General features: G+C 56.7%; 1 protein-coding gene across 4 annotated transcripts in view; it reads right to left on the bottom strand.

Moving 5' to 3' along the window:
* KIAA1671 (KIAA1671 ortholog) overlaps positions 1-15,221 on the bottom strand; it is a 161,532-nt gene that overhangs the window by 54,345 nt on the left and 91,966 nt on the right. The window contains exon 1 of one of the 4 annotated variants that reach the window (XM_037156217.2): positions 1,177-2,595. The exons of the other annotated variants lie outside the window; for them this stretch is intronic. Within the exon in view, the coding sequence (XP_037012112.2) occupies positions 1,177-1,461 (285 nt within the window). The 5' untranslated portion in view covers positions 1,462-2,595. Of the gene's footprint in view, positions 1-1,176; positions 2,596-15,221 lie in introns of those variants that run through there. 4 annotated transcript variants of the gene reach the window in all.

Below are 15,221 nucleotides of genomic sequence, written 5' to 3'. Positions count from 1 at the left end.
ACCTGACTGCTCTGGTGGCTGTGTGGCCCCTCAAAACTCACTGCACCTCTCTGAGCCAGTCAAGGGGGTGCCAGGTGTGAGCATTTGCAACTTCAATGGTGCAGATGGTCGGCCTGGAACCTGCTGCAGCCAGGGCTCCGTCCCTAAATGCTGGGTCCCAGTTGACCATCAGGACTCGCTGCAAGGCCGGACCCAGGGAAGCAGCTGGCTTAGCCCTTCGCCCATCCTCAGCCTGCTGAGAACCAGGCCGACATGGTTGGTGTGACAATGCCAGCCCCCCTCTTCGAGGTCAGTCCTGGTCACTGACATGGGCTGCCCTGAAGTTTTCCAGAAGCCCTGGAGAAATCCCTATGCCAGGAACAGCCCTGGGGTAGGGGTCACGGCCTGGGGCTGGAGCCCTAGCTTTGCCACTCGCTGCCTGTGCTACCCCAGGTGGGTGCTTTCCCCCTCCCGGCCCACTTCTCCAAATCTTGGGCAAAGTCCTTGAGACTGCATCCACACCATCCCCCAGCAAGACACAGGCCAAGTTTGTAATCATTAGCTGTCATTTCAGCCTGTCTGCCAAGCCCCACCAAGCCTGTGGGAGCGAGAGATGGTAAAGCCCCAGCACCCAGCCCGAGGCCCCGTCCGGGCCCACCCACACCAAGCCCGGGTTCACTGCCGGGGGGCCAGCCCACCCACCCCCTGGGGTCTCCTTAGGTAATAATCAAAGGCAACCTTGAGACTCTGTGTGATGAAAAGACAACGAAACCCACAACTCAACATGCACAGGACGGGACACTCGCTGTCATGGAGCAGGTGTCAACTAATCCTCCCTAAAAATAGGGGAAGACGAGCGTCTCTGCCAGGGGCCGGGCCGCCGGCACTCAGATAAATCACCCGGCAGAGCCAGCCGACTCCCTCGCTGGCCCATCCCCACGGACAGGGGATCCCCGATCATTTCCCCGCCAGTGCGGGGCGCAGAGTGACTCGCTGCTGGGGGATCACCGCCACGTGCCTCCTTCCCAGGTGTGGGGAGCAGGAAGTGGCGGGGCTTGATGGGCGATCATCCTGGAAGAGGCAACTTCCCCGGCTGGGTCTCTGGGACCCCCCCACCGCCTGGGGAATGTGGGAGGGGAGGAGTTTTGACTGCTGTTTTAATACTTAAAAAAAAAAAAAAAAAACCAACAAGCTTACAAAATCTGGTGGCTCCGAGTCCGGGTGCCTTTTTCTCAGGGAAGAAAACCGCTGCTGGCTGCGGGCTGAGAAACGACGGAGAGATTCCCGACTCCGGGAGGCGAGGTGTCGGAAGGACGAGGTGCGCTTGAAGGGGGTCCGGCTGGTGGGCTCCCCACCGGCCCGCTCGTGGCTCACCGTGGTGGTCACTAAGTTGAGGGCATCCTGGAAGGACCTCCTCACGGTGCCCATCCACTGGGTCATGTGGGTTTGGGCCACGGTGAGTTTGTCCCCCAGGTAATCCATGGGGCCGGCAGGTGCAAGGAAGAAGCACTCGCAATGCCAGGGCCCCCCCTCTTCCCACTCGCCGCTCCTGGAAGTTTGGGGTGTGCTCGGAGAGAAAAGCCAGCAGCCCTCTTCAGCAAAACTGAGAGCGAATCCACACTGCCGAGCTAGAAGGCAGCTGGCTGCATCCACGGATCTCGTTTAGAAGAAGAGAGTTCAGGGTCGGGCTGGGAGTCCACCCGCCCGCGCTGGAAAGTCAACACGCCGGGAGGTCCAATATCCAGTCCCTGGCGATCACCTCACTGAGTTGGCTGTGGCCAGGAGCTTGAAGGAACCAGCGGCACTGGCTCCAGGGCGTGACAGTCCCTCGAGGTGGGGGGAGGAAAAGACGGTGGCCCTGGGCACCCTCCTCCTCACTTTCCCCCAGGTAGGTGGCCCCTCCCAGGAGTGCACTGGAAGGACCCAGTGGGCAGGCGACTGGCCGCCGCTGCCCCCTGCCCAGCTGTCCACAGCTGGGCCCCGCTCACCTGACCCATGCAGGTTTTCTGTTCTCTGGCCAGAAATTCCAAACCTGTCGGCCGGCAGGCAGCTAGCTCATTTCCGGAGGCAGCCACCAGGGCCCCCGGGTCCCCTGGCTGAGCAGCCCAGGATGACATCAGTCCCTGTCTTATCGAGGGGCTTCGCTGCCCAGGAATGCAGGAGGGGCCTCGGGGAGGCGGACGCCCAGGGAGCTGACGTCCGCCCCCATTTTTTCCCCCAAGTCTCAACTCGCTCACTGTCCCACGGGACTGGCGGTGACTTCATGCGCCAGGCTGCCTGCCCGCCCTGTGCCCTCACTGCGGGCGCAGGGAGATGCAGCCGCGCGTGGGGCACGCGGGCGCATGTGTGCGTGTGCGTCCGGGGTCCGGTGGCCCGGGAGGGTGGGACAGTTGAGAAGCTGCCTCTGGCGTGACAGGCCAGCTTCCTGGGACCTCTGCTGGCTGTCAGTCTGTCTCCCTCTGGTGGTCTGTTCCTCTACCAGGCTCTCTCCTCCCTCTCCCTGTGTCTCAGTCTCTACCTCCCCTTCTCTCTCTCTCTCCGCCCCCACCTCTCTGTCTCCCTCGTTTTCCCAGCCTCTCTCCCTGCCTCCCTGGAAGGCAACACTGAGCCAGGTGAAACAGCCCTGGAGGTCCCCCAAGGAAGGAACTGGGCTGGGCCGTATTCAGTACAGGCGGGGTTGCCATGGCAACCCTGGGGCACAGCATCTGCCCCATCCTGGGCGGGCAAGCTCTTAGCACAGGGAGCAATGGGAATGATTCATGGTTTACACTGGGTCACATGAGCTCCTGGGTTTTAACCCTTACAGAGCTGGAACAGTTGAAGTTTGGGGTGGAGGCACCTGACAGCGGCACCTGAGGCCAGCAAGGGCTGTCAGGCAGGGTCAGCAGTAGCAGGGGCCCAGAGTGGGGGCACACTTGCTGCTTTCTCCTGACGCCCCCATGTTGCAGCTGGGGAAGTGCAGACTCAGAGACGTGGATTCACTTGCTCAAGGTCACACAGCAAGGGTGCCTGCCACCAGGGCGCAGACAAAGGCAGTTCCCTCCCCACTGTTTTCTGGATCAGAGGGAGCACCTGGACCAGGGTTGGAGCTCAGTAAATATTTACTGTACGAACACTGAGTCCAATGCTGGAGTCTGAGCCAGTCTCACTGCGTCGGGGTTGCTCTCCCCGACCTGCGTCACCTCGGCCTCGAGCAAATATTTGTTCCCTAGACACTGACCAGAGGGCTTCACTCTGATCAGTTTCTGCAAAGGCATCAGATGACACGGGTCTCTTTCTTCTCTAGACTCCTTGTCCTTATGGGTGTTCATTCAACCACTCTCCCCCCCTTCCCTCCCTGTGCAGATAAGGAAACTGCACGGCCCAGCCACCACCTACACAGGCTTGTCACTTTCCTCACACCCAGTGTACACAGTCAGCCTCCTGTGGCCGGCAGGTGACATCACAGCCCTGCTCCCTCACCCCGTGGGACAGGAACTTCCAGGTGAGAAAGAGCTCAGTCCTGCCCACACAGGAAATAACTAAAGAGCTGGAAAAGATTATAGCTTTTGAACAGATACCGAGACACAAAGGGAACAACCCGGTGGGAACCTTGGGAAGGTAACACGTTCGATCAAAGCAGTTGGTAAAATACCTTTAAAATGATAATACCCGGTGTTGGCCAGGCTGTGGTGAAAGACACATTCTGTCCACAGCAGATGGAAATGGAAGTCAGTATACATTTCCTGAAGGGAATTTAACACCCCAGATCCAAGGTCTTAAAAATAATGGCGTGCCAGTCAGTGACATACAGACTAAAGTGTACTGACATTTCTAACTTACTTTGAAATGCAGAAAAGAAATAGAAGGTATACTCAGAAATGGATAGATGGCTAGATTTTTATAAATAAATGATGGCAAAGGTCAGTAATTATAGAATCTAGCTGGTAGGTATATGTGTATTCCTTGAATGATCTTTCTGTATTTTGAAAATTTTCATAATAAAATGCTGGGGGTGGGGGGATGTGCCTGCGTTTAGACCCTGAAGCTTATGGCCCAGTCCCACACCCTGTAATCCGCCTTTGGGAATGAGAACGACCTATGCAGACACTTTGTTATGAGAATATTCAACACACTCGTGCATGCGCGTGCGTGTGTGCGTTTTCTTTCCTGAAAAATTAGTCAGAATCGAATTGTCCAACACAAAGAGGCTTGCTGGGCACAGCGCTGAGCTATAATGACATCAGAAGCAAAAGGGGAAATCAGTCATACCAATCCTGTCTTTATTTATAATGTCTATCATCACGGATTTGGGCGTTCATTATCATTTTTTTAAAATACTGCATCACAACATTCTTTACCTTGATTATTGACATTTGTTGGGTGTCCCTTTAAAGTCTGCGTCCTGGGTGAACGCCTCAGTCACCTCGTCTTACTCCCAGCCCTGGATTTGCTAAGTCAATATGATATCATGATTCAGGGGTTGGAGACCTGCCTCCAGCTCTTATTAGCTGTGTGACCCTGGGTGAATTACTCAACCTCTCTGATTTTCAGCGATGACATCATCCAACTCATTGTTGTCCTTGACGCCGTCAGTAGCACTGACTGTCTGCCAGGCACTATTATTGCAGCAACATTACATCATCTACTCCTCTCAACACTGAACCTAAGTTGATGCTGGGATTACTACCCCCACTGTACAAATGGGAAAACTGAGGCGCCTCAATGACCGGTCCAACGCACGCAGCTATCAGGTGGTGGAGTTTGCTCCCCCTGGCCTTACATCTTCAACAGGACAGAGGGTGCTCTGGCCCTTCCCAAATCAGCGGGACGGAAGACAAGTGTCTGCAAGAGCAGAGAAGCCCATGTGGCGGGCAGCATCACACAGCTCCGCCCCCTCGCACCAGCGGGGAGAGGGGTGCAGGAGGGAGCGGAGAGAGGCCAGATTGCGTGCTTGTCCCCTCCAGCCTCCCGTTAGGTACAAAGTGCTCCGAGAGCGTGACTATAAAAAGCGTCCCTCTCTGAAAACTGGGGCAGCGCAGGCGCTCTCTCCTCCAGAGGACTTTTTCTGCAAACTCTTCTGTTCTCTCCAGGAAACTCTTGGGAGGTTGCTGGGCATCAAAAAGGAAAGAAAGCCACCTCCTTACATAATTAATCCAAAAAAGGCTGGAGGAGCTGCTGAAATCCAGGAAACCAGAGAGAATTCGGTCCACAGTGTGAGGCGGGGCCCAGGGAGCACCATTTCCAGACAGGCCTGTGCAGTTTTGATTTCATACTGAAATCAGAATGCTGGTCATTGATTCATTCAACAAACGTTCCCTGTGCATTTCTTTGTGTGAGCTCTGTCTGGCCCTGAGGGGGTCCATTGTCCCTGAGGAGCTTGGAGTTGCTCTCTGACCCTCAGCCATTAAGTAGGAAGGGCGTCCCAATGGGCCACTTCAAACCCGGGGCTACCCTTTTCTCCAAAGTACCAGATAAAAACAAGCACACTAGAGGATTCCTGGTCAAATGGAGGAAAACACCGGAAAAGAACAAACAATTGCAATAGGCATGCCAAGGGCTGGGATGGATGAGTCGGTAACAAGCTATGGGAACACAAGAGGGGACGTGAAACGCAAGCAAGAAAGAGGGAAGCTGGGGAGAGAAGAGCAGAGGGACACTGTTTACTGAGGACCTGGGATGGGAAGGGGGGTATCTGGGTGGGGTTTGGAAGGATGCTTAGGAGCTCTCCAAGAGGGCTCACCTCGACCAGCCCGTGCAAAGGCCAGGGGGCAGGGCCATGTTGGGTCTTGCCTCTGCTTCTGCACAGGCTGTATCCCGGCCTAAGGCTGCCTTTCCCCATCTGCCATTTGTACCGGACTGCTCCCACCCCAAACAGCTTTTCTCAATCTCACTCACATGGTCCTCTTCACACCCCGCTTCCCCTGATATTCGACATTCCAGGACTGCGCATCCTGGGCCTAGAAATATACAACGTTATGTTATGAGGAAGGTTGCATGGCAGAAATAATAACCACCATTAATTCAGGACTTACTATGTGCCAGGAACTGGTTACCCACACGTCTCACCTCAGTTAACCATTTCAACAACCCTATGGGGTGAGTCCTGTTATTAGTTCTCCCCGTGACACGCAGAGGCAAAGAGATGTTTAAAGAGCTGACGGGACTTGCTCAAGGTCCCTGAGCTGGCAAGTGGGGCTCTGGAACTTGAACCCAGGCCCAGGTGGTTCCCAAGCCCTCCCCCTTCCAGGGCACAAGTCCAGACTCTACCCACACCTCGGAGACCTCAGAATGGTCAATTCTGCCTCACGCCCCTGCATGAGGCTGGTGACTATTCTACGCGCTTCTCTGGGTTGTCCCCAGACCTCCTGGGGTAAGAGAACACCTGCAGAAGGACTTGTCTGGTTGCAGATCAACCTGTTTCCTTTCTTGCCGGGGGCCTGAAAACAAATTCCTGGGAGCACATCCGGAAGGGCTGACTTGTGGACCCAGCTTAAAGCTGTTTTCTCTCCCCCTTAGATGGAGCAATGCTTTTGGAGGGCTGGCTGGTGGCTCAGGGTCTCCCTCCAAGGCCGGTGGCCCTTAGACCCCGAGTCACAGTTTCATTGCAGAGAACTGGGCTCAGATCATCGCAAAGACCAGCACTCACGAACTGGGCTTCGCCGAGTCTCTGGCCTCACATCCCACCTATTCCCCCAGCTTCTCTCCGCCCAGCCGAACTGGACAAACTGCTGTGCCTCTTGTTCAGCCCTCTGCACATGGTGTCCCCTCTGGCTCGGACACCACTGCGCCCTTCCTCACCTGGCCGCTGTCTATGGTTCTGCACAGCTCAGCTCAGGTTCGCCCTCCTCCAAGAAGCCTGCCCTGATTCTTCATGCCCATGGAGGGTCGCCCCACCCTGCCACGTCACCAACACATCACTGGCACACTGTGCTGAGCCCTGACTTGCCCATCGGGCCCCCACTGGACTCTGGGCCCACGGGTGGCAGGAACATGCCCGTTCACCCTCGATTCCCAGCATGTGGCGATCAGCAGGCATCGCCATGCCTACCGGGTGAAATGAGGAACCGCTGAGGCTTGAACCTCAGTCCCACAACTCCCAACATTCCTCTCCCTAGGCTTGTTTCCACGGCAACAGGGGAACGAATTCTAATATGGGAAAAAACACCGAAAACAAAAAATGATTCCCCCAGAAGTGACTTGATCTTACAAGTCCATTCCAGATTATTTATAAACCAAGCCTGAGACCACTTCCTTGTGTACATCACGTTCTTATTCAAGTGGTTATTTCAGTGGCCTAAGATGCCCTTAGTTAACCTTCAGAGAGGCAAAAAATAATCTGGAGACGAAAACAGTCCAGAAACAACCAGGAACTCATCTCCCTTCCTCATCAGGCTGTGCTGTGAGCTCAAGTGGGGAGTGGCAGTCCCCACGCTGGGGACAGCTGGCTGTGTGGCCTGCCTGGCGTGGTGAAGCTGGCCCGTAACCACAGCCCCCCTGCAGGGAGCTGGGGACCCGATAGAGCTGGGGGCCCGGCCACCTCTCAGAGGGACAGGGGCTGGGCTGAGGGCTCTGCCTAATTCTTCCCACGGGGCAGCCCACTGGCTCTGGGGACAGCGGGCCGCAGACGCTGCCACCTTCTCCTCGAGCATCCAGGGAAGGAGAGGGGCGTCCCTGGGGATGTCAGTCTAGTCGCCTTGCCAGGGGTTGGTCAACATGTTTCTTTCCACCACAGCAGCTGCATCTCCACATTTTGGGGCCAATTAGCAAAAGAGGAAGATGGTGTTGGGGTGCAGCAACAAAAGCAGGGTGAGGCTGCGTGATGTCCTCCCAGGGACTCACCTCTGGGTAGTGAGCTCGTGGTCCTCGGCTGAACTGTCGCCTCAGCAGCATCCCAAGGACTTAAGGATCTCCATGTGGATAATAAAAAATTGGCAGAAGGAAAAGGCCTTTCTTTCCTTGGCCCCTCCCTCTGAATTCAACAAGCATTTAATTGAGCACCTACTATGGCATTTAACTAAGCACCTTCTATGGCACAATTGGCATCAGGCATTGTGCCAGATGCCAGGGAGACAATGAATAAAAGAGCAGGTCCCCCAGCCCCAGGGGTTTTTATTTGGGCTTTGCACTAAGTATGATAACAAACTCAAGTAGTTCTCACTGCTGAAGGCCTACTGTGTGCCTTGACACCTCCTGGACCTGTGGTAGCCAAGAAGGTGGAAGCCAGGATGCCATTGTATAGACCAGGAAACAGAGACTCAGACAACAAAGCCACTGGCCCATGTCACACAGCTACTACTACGCACAGAGTCACGACTCGAACCCAGGTCTGGCCGAGTCCAAAGCCTGCGCTCTTACCCACCAGGCTACTCTACCCCTCGGTGCCCCGCAACCCCCACCCCATTCCTCAAACCGAGGCTAGACCATGGGTGTAGAAGATGGGGTCACAGGACCAACGGTCTTACCCCATGTTCCTTTTCCCTCCTCTCCACTTCACCTGCTCAGACTCAGGGCAGCCATGAACCCCTCTGACCACGGTGAGCAGAAGGCTCCCCAGGAGGCCCCGGGGACCCCCACCGCCCTCAGTGCTGACAAGGGCTCAGCCATAATGACAGCTTCAGAGACCAGCAGGTCCAGGCAGCCTCAGAGGGCCCCTGGCAGCTCACCTGGCCCAGCGAGGGAGGGGGCGGTGGGCCCAGACCTGGGTTCGAGGCCTGCCAGGCTATGCCACCAACCACTGGGGATCCCCAGGCAGTGCTCCGCCCACTCTGGGCCTTGATTCCCCGAGAGGAGGGCACCAGAAGGCCACAGGAAAGTCTAGATTAGAACCCTAGGTCCCCTCGCACAGGGACCTGCAGAGGGTGCCACAGACCCAGGCTCAAACACCTCGTGGTCTCGGACACGCACTTGGCCTCCTCCTGCCTGAGCAGCCTCGTCTCACAACTGGAGATCGTGACACCTGCCTCCTGGGTAAAGTCTAAGTGGCGCGCACACAGTAGGCCCTCAGGCCAGGTACGCGCGCCAGTGCCAGATCCGGACAGTGGATGTCCAGGGCTCACATTTTGAAAACAAACTTCAGAAGGAAAATGGCTTCCCAAAGGCCAAATCAACATCTCTTCAAACGCGGAGAGGACACAGTTAATACTTCCCAAGCACCGACGGAGTCCTGGGCCCCACCTTGGGACCACGAGGAGACCAGATGCCACGGACAGAGGAGAAGGAGGGGAAGGACCTGGTGACCCAGTAATTCAGAACTCAGCAAATGTTTTGCAAAGAACCTGACAGTAAATATTTTAGGTTTTGTGGGCCACATGTGGTTTTTGTCATATACATATTTTTTGGTTTTTGTATTTTTTTTTTACAACTCTTTTAAAATGTAAAACTCCATTCTTAGCTTACAGGCCACAGACTGGTGAACCGTACCCTGCCCTCCCCGTCCTGCCAGGTGATTAGACGAAGCAGGGGATGCCGTAGAGTATGACCCATCCTTACGGGGTCCTTGGTTACGCTCAGCATCTTCGCTGATAAAAACGACAGCAGCGTATCAGGTACCGGTGAAGATGGGGGCGGCCACAGCTCTCAGGGAATGAGACGCGCAGACATCCAACCACATTGGAAAACAGTCCACAGTTTTTTAAAAAAGTTGAACATATACTGACTGTGTGACCCAGCTGTTTCACACCAGGGATTTCCCCAGGAGAAAGCCCAGCCCGGGCCCGCACAGAGAGCTGAGCGCAAATGGGTGGTCACAGCAGCCTCATCCCTAAGAACCCCAAGCCGGAACTGACCCAAATGCCTATTAGCTGGTGAGTGGATCCACAGACTGGTATATCCGTGCAGGGGAAGAGTCCTCGGCGATAAAAAGAAACGAACTATTAACATGCTGCGCCCAAACAGAGGCATCTCAGACTGAGTATGCAGAGTAAGAGAAGCCAGGTGAGGAAGGGCACACGGTGCATGGCCTCGTGTACACGGAAGTGCGGAACACGCCAACGAACCTACAGCGACAGAGAGCAGGTCGGGGGTCGCTGGCAGGAGGGGGGGGGATGCAGGGAGGGCTGGACAGCAGTGGGGCGAGAGGAACTTAGAGGACGGATATGATCCGTTATTTTAACTGTGACGACGGTTCCATGGGTATATCCGTATGTCAAACTCCTCGAACCGTGTGCTTTAAAGATGCACAGTGTAGTGCGTGTTAATTGTATCTCAATAAAGCTGGTTTTAAAACAATGGCGGTGGCTCTTACACTAATCGGAACTCTGAGGGAAAGGGGCACGGGGTGGGTAAGTCTTGGTCAAAGGGGACCAGCAGAGAGCAGGGTGGGGGCTGGGAAGGGGGGGCCTGCGGGGCCAGGCCCCACCAGACCTTACGAATGAATCTTGGGCGGAAGCTGAGGCCAGGTCTATGTGTACCTGAGGACGAGTGAGGCGGAGCCCCTGAAATGCCCTCCACTTGGGAAACGGGCCCCCACCGCAGCCCTTGGAGTTGGCTCACAGGCCCCTGTGGGCTCCAGGACCCCCGTGGGCTGTGCCGGCCGCCCGTGAGTCCCGTCTGGACTCCCCAGGTGCCAGAGCCAGATTCACCAGGGACCCCCCACGGCCAGTCTCTTGCCGTCAGACGAGCCCCTGGGCCCACATCGGAACCCCCCAGGAGCCGCAGACGTCCCCCACTCACCCCGGAAAGAACAGGAAGAACTCGCAGCTGGGTTCTACCATCTGCAGCAGGCAGGACAGTCTGGCTCCGTGGCTCCGAGCCCTCCCTCTCCATTGGACCCCGGGGAGGGTCTGACTTCCTCCCGCGGGTGCTGCGCCTGTAGCAGAGACGTCTCCCCTGGCCAGAACAGCAGGCCTGAGACAGGGACCGCAAGTCACGGGCTAACCAGAGGTGTGGGACCAGCCAAGTCATGAAGGCCCAGGGAAGAGACGGATCACAACAAAAGAAGCAGCGGGACAGCCTGGCACGGAGATGAGTCTGGGGAGGTTTACGAGTCACCGGCGTGACTGCGGCCCTGACCAATACACCCTTTCAGAGTCATACCCAGACATTACTCTTAGGTTGTTTTTTATGGTTTTGCTCCTGGATGCTGGAATGTGACTCACTGCGAAGCCTGGACCATTTGGAGCCCCATATTCATAAGATCCACTTATCTCACAGAATCTCCAATACCACGGCGTGAGATCAAGAATGTTGCAGAGAGGGAAACTGAGGCTCAGAGGCAGTTGGTGTGGTGCCCCAGGCCACTCGGCTGGGCAGTGGCAGAGATGGGCCTGGAACCAGGGCCTGTGTGGCTCGCAGCCGACATCCGTGAGTGAACACGTGCTGGAGTGGACCCTCACAAAGCCTCGGGGAGCCCCACGCCAGACGTGGCCCGCTCACAGCTGCCCGACCTGTTCACGGAGCCCCCAGCCCCCAAGACGCTCCATCACTGCCGAACGAACTGAAGGAGGAGGGGGGGGGAGGGGGAGGGGCTGGATTCCCAGGAGATCCAGACCCACCAGGGACACGGGCTGTGGCCATTAGAACACAAACTCAGAATTAGGATGCAGGATATGCCACTGGTCAAGGCATCTCCTTAAGTGTCCATTTTCACAGTCACCTTTCCCAAGACACACGGCATTTTCTCACGATGCTGCCCTGAACTTTAACCCCGCCTCCCTGTCCTATCAGAAAGAGGGGAGGGCCAGGGGGCTATGTAATGAAGTGAACTGCCACCGGGTCCTCCCCCTAATTGCGCCCTTGACGTGGGTCCTTGCCACTCTCACCTTTGACCTCCCACCTCTCCACTGAAGGCAGGAGGGCAAGGCTGGTCCAGCTCTACCACTAACTAGGCTGGCATGTGGCCTTTTGCCGGCGCCCGGCCTCCCAGCCTGGGGGAAGCCGTTGACGATCTGTGAGAGGCCTCAGCTCAGCAAGCCTCTCATTTACTCCTCAAAACCCCTCCCCAGGCAGGCATGCTCACAGCTGCACACAGCTGGGCACAGAATGGCCCACGCCTATGTTTTAGCCGCAGACATTCCTGGTCCTGTCTGACCAGCTCCAGCCCTGTTCCTCTAGAGCAGCATCGAATGTCCTGCTCATTCATTCAGACAGAAACACTCCTTTCTCACCAAGGTCTGAGTTGCTGCTGCCGTGTTCCAATGTAAAAGACCCCATGGGGTCCTCGGGGGGTGACCCAATGTGAAAACCGAGGGGGTGGGGGGCAAGGGAGGGCCCACGAGGGGCCCTCAGGCCAACACCCCTGTCGGAAGCAGCAAGGAGCGGGGACAGTGAGCGGGCGTGGGTGTGCGTGCAGAGGTGAGTGTCGGAATGGTCCCCGAGCCTCCCCCCTCACCTGAACCTGTCACTTTCAGTGTAATAGTCACTGCTCAGCTGCCTCCCCTCCCCGCCCGGCGCTCTTATTCCGAATGGACTTAATGAGCTCCCTCGGAGGAAGGGCTTCCCGGAGCAGAGAACGGGGTGCGGAGTGATGAGGCGCCCGCAGCACGTGTCACCGAGTGGAGACCGAGGGAGCAGAAGCAGGTCAGGGAGGGGGTGGCTGTCAGTCATTCACTCACCTGAGGTGGGCCGGGCGCAGGGTCAGACGCACCACGGGGGCCACCAGGCCCTTCCTGTCACTGATGCTCTGCCAACCCCGCACCCCCACTCCGAGGTTCCCTCTCCTGCTGAAAGATGGGGAATCTGGGCCCGAAACAGCTCCGTCCACTCTCCTCTCCGTTCCGGCAACGAGCACAACTCCCGCCCTGCTGTCCCGACCAGGAGCCTCGACCTGCACCCCCTTAGTTCTCCTTCTCCCCTCACGCTCCACCCTCAAAACTGCAGCCTGGGCCAGATCGTCGCTTCCCCCTTTTACAGTAAAAAGTGGGAATCTCATTCTGGTGCAGGGACCAAATCTAATGATCATAAATATTATAAGTGAACAAAGGTTTAGTTTGTGACGAAAGGGACCAGCACCGGAACCTTCATGGTCCACTGAGCCCCGCCTCAGCACCAGATTCAAGCCCCCATCACCTCTGGTCTCCCCACTTCACCCCCCGGCCCCTCCAGTCCCCTCTTCCCTTGCCTCACAGCCTCCCTCCCTTCCTGCTAGCCTCCACCAAAAGTGCTCCCTCAGCTCCCCACCACAGCCAGAATACACTCCAGACGTTCTCCCCTGGCACTCAAGGCCCCCACCATCTCCCCGAGCCCCCCTCCCATCCCTGTTCATGACTGGGCCAGCCATATTGGCGTTAACCCCTCCAAGCTGATTCCCACCTCAGGGCCTTTGCACAGGCTGTTCCCACCGCCTGAAGCACTCTTCCCCCAGAGTCCCACAGGGCCCCTTTTCTCAGATCTCTGCTCAGATGCCACATCCTCTCAGAGGCCTTTCCGGCCACACTGCCCCTGCCCCCTCTCTCTGCCACATCATCCTGTTTTACCGTCTTCACGTTCATCGGTATGTACTGTTCACACGCATTAGCTGCCTCTCCCACTGGACACACCGGGCAGGGGCAGAAACTCTGCCTTTCTCATTCCACACTGACACTCCGTGCCGAGACCAGTGCTGGGCACCGCAAAGGGGCACAACAGATGCTTGTCCGATGGCCAAACAAAGCACTGAACAGGCGGACGGAGTCACTACACAGACCCACAACTCAAACTCCATGGGGCTCGGCTTGCTGGTCCCAAACATGGAAGGGGCACCCCCAGCGCCCACGGGATGGGTGACGAGCCCTGATGAGCAGGGCCCAGGAGATGTTCAGCAAACACCTGCTGCTTAAAGCGCTCCAGCCAGCAGGGATGGCGGGAGGGGTCTCCTCTCAGCCCCTCACTGCGTCAAACGCACTTAGGAGCCAAAATTCTGTAACTGAGCTATGGCAGCTGAAGGTGCAGCGGAGGCCAAATGAAATTCCCACAATTCACTGCATCACCCGGTAGCCATGGCAACTGAAATCTTCAAGTATGGTTCCATCTCACTTTAACTCTGGATGCAGGGATTTCTAGGGAAGATGCTCAGATGTCTTTCTCTGGTGCTATTCCACAGAAGAGATATCTCCACTTGCTTCCCGGAGGGACGCAGTGCAACATGCCAGACGTGTGTGAGGTGAGCAGGTTTGCAAAGAGAGAGGGCGTCATTTTTAGAATCGTGAGTCTAATTCTGAGTGGAACCAAATCATCATAATGACAAATACTATTCTAAGCAAACGAGAGCTTAGTTTGTAATGAAAGGAACCGTTCCTTTCACATGTTCACTTTGCTATTCGACATCCATTGACTGCCTACTGTGTGCCAGGCCCTCTGCTGGACGCGGGGGACACCGCAGTGGGTGAGGCAAGGGCGGCTGCTGCCTTCCGGGAGCTGGTGGTACAATGGGCCAGACTTCCAGTGGAAAGGCCTTCCGTGCGAGGATAAGCAGAAAGCCACATGCCAGAGGGGAAGGACCAGCCCATAGGATCACGTAGATCATCACTCATTTGCTGTGTGACCCTGAGCAAGTCAGTGCACCTCTCTGAGCCTGTGATAAAAAGGGGTAACGACACCACCTGATGAAGGTGCTGTGGGAACCCCATGAGGTACCAGGAGGAGTGCCTTGTGTGGAGGCTGGTGTTCAGCAAGCACTCATAAAGACCGAGGAAGGGGGAGCCAGCCCCTGGTTGTCTCTCTCCGAGGGGCCCAGGAAGAGCTCTCTGGGTGTGAGGTGTTTCCAAAGGAACCCTGTGTTCTAAAGGGCTGAGGGAGTCAGGGGGACATCTGGGATTTCAACTTTAAAACAAGTGTGGGGGAAAAATGGGTGGGAAGAGGAAGCAGGGCTCAGCCAAGCCATTAGCTAATGAGCCTCACGGTTACCAGGAAGCCCTGGGAACGCTCAGGGCGGCAGCCAGGCCGAACTGGCCATATGCGGAGAGCAGGGGCCTGCGGAGAGAGGCGGCCACAGCAGGCCTCTGGCTGGACTGGCCACGTGTGTGCTGAGGCCAGGGCCCTAGAGACTAAAGAGAATGATTGAGACTCCCCGATGGAGACAGCGCCGGAGCCGAGGGCTCATGGAGCCCACTGAGCCGGAGCTCACTGAGCTGCACGCCTGAGCCCGAGAGCGGGAAGAAGCACAGGGCCAGACCCTTTACAAGGAGCCGCCTGCACCCCCCAGTCTCTCACAGCTGGTGTAAAACCCTGGCAGGTGGCGTGGCATCTGAGCATCAGGCTGCCACCCGGGCACGAGGGCTTGGACCACTTTTGCATTTGAGTGCAGTCCACCCCGTCTGCAGTTTCCGGCTCCTGCATCGATGCGT

Source organism: Artibeus jamaicensis, unplaced genomic scaffold (genome assembly GCF_021234435.1).
Source record: "Artibeus jamaicensis isolate MK-2021 breed Jamaican fruit bat unplaced genomic scaffold, CSHL_Jam_final contig_525, whole genome shotgun sequence".
In the NCBI taxonomy this organism is placed as follows: domain Eukaryota; kingdom Metazoa; phylum Chordata; class Mammalia; order Chiroptera; family Phyllostomidae; genus Artibeus; species Artibeus jamaicensis.
This window is presented reverse-complemented; position numbering and strand designations above follow the sequence as displayed.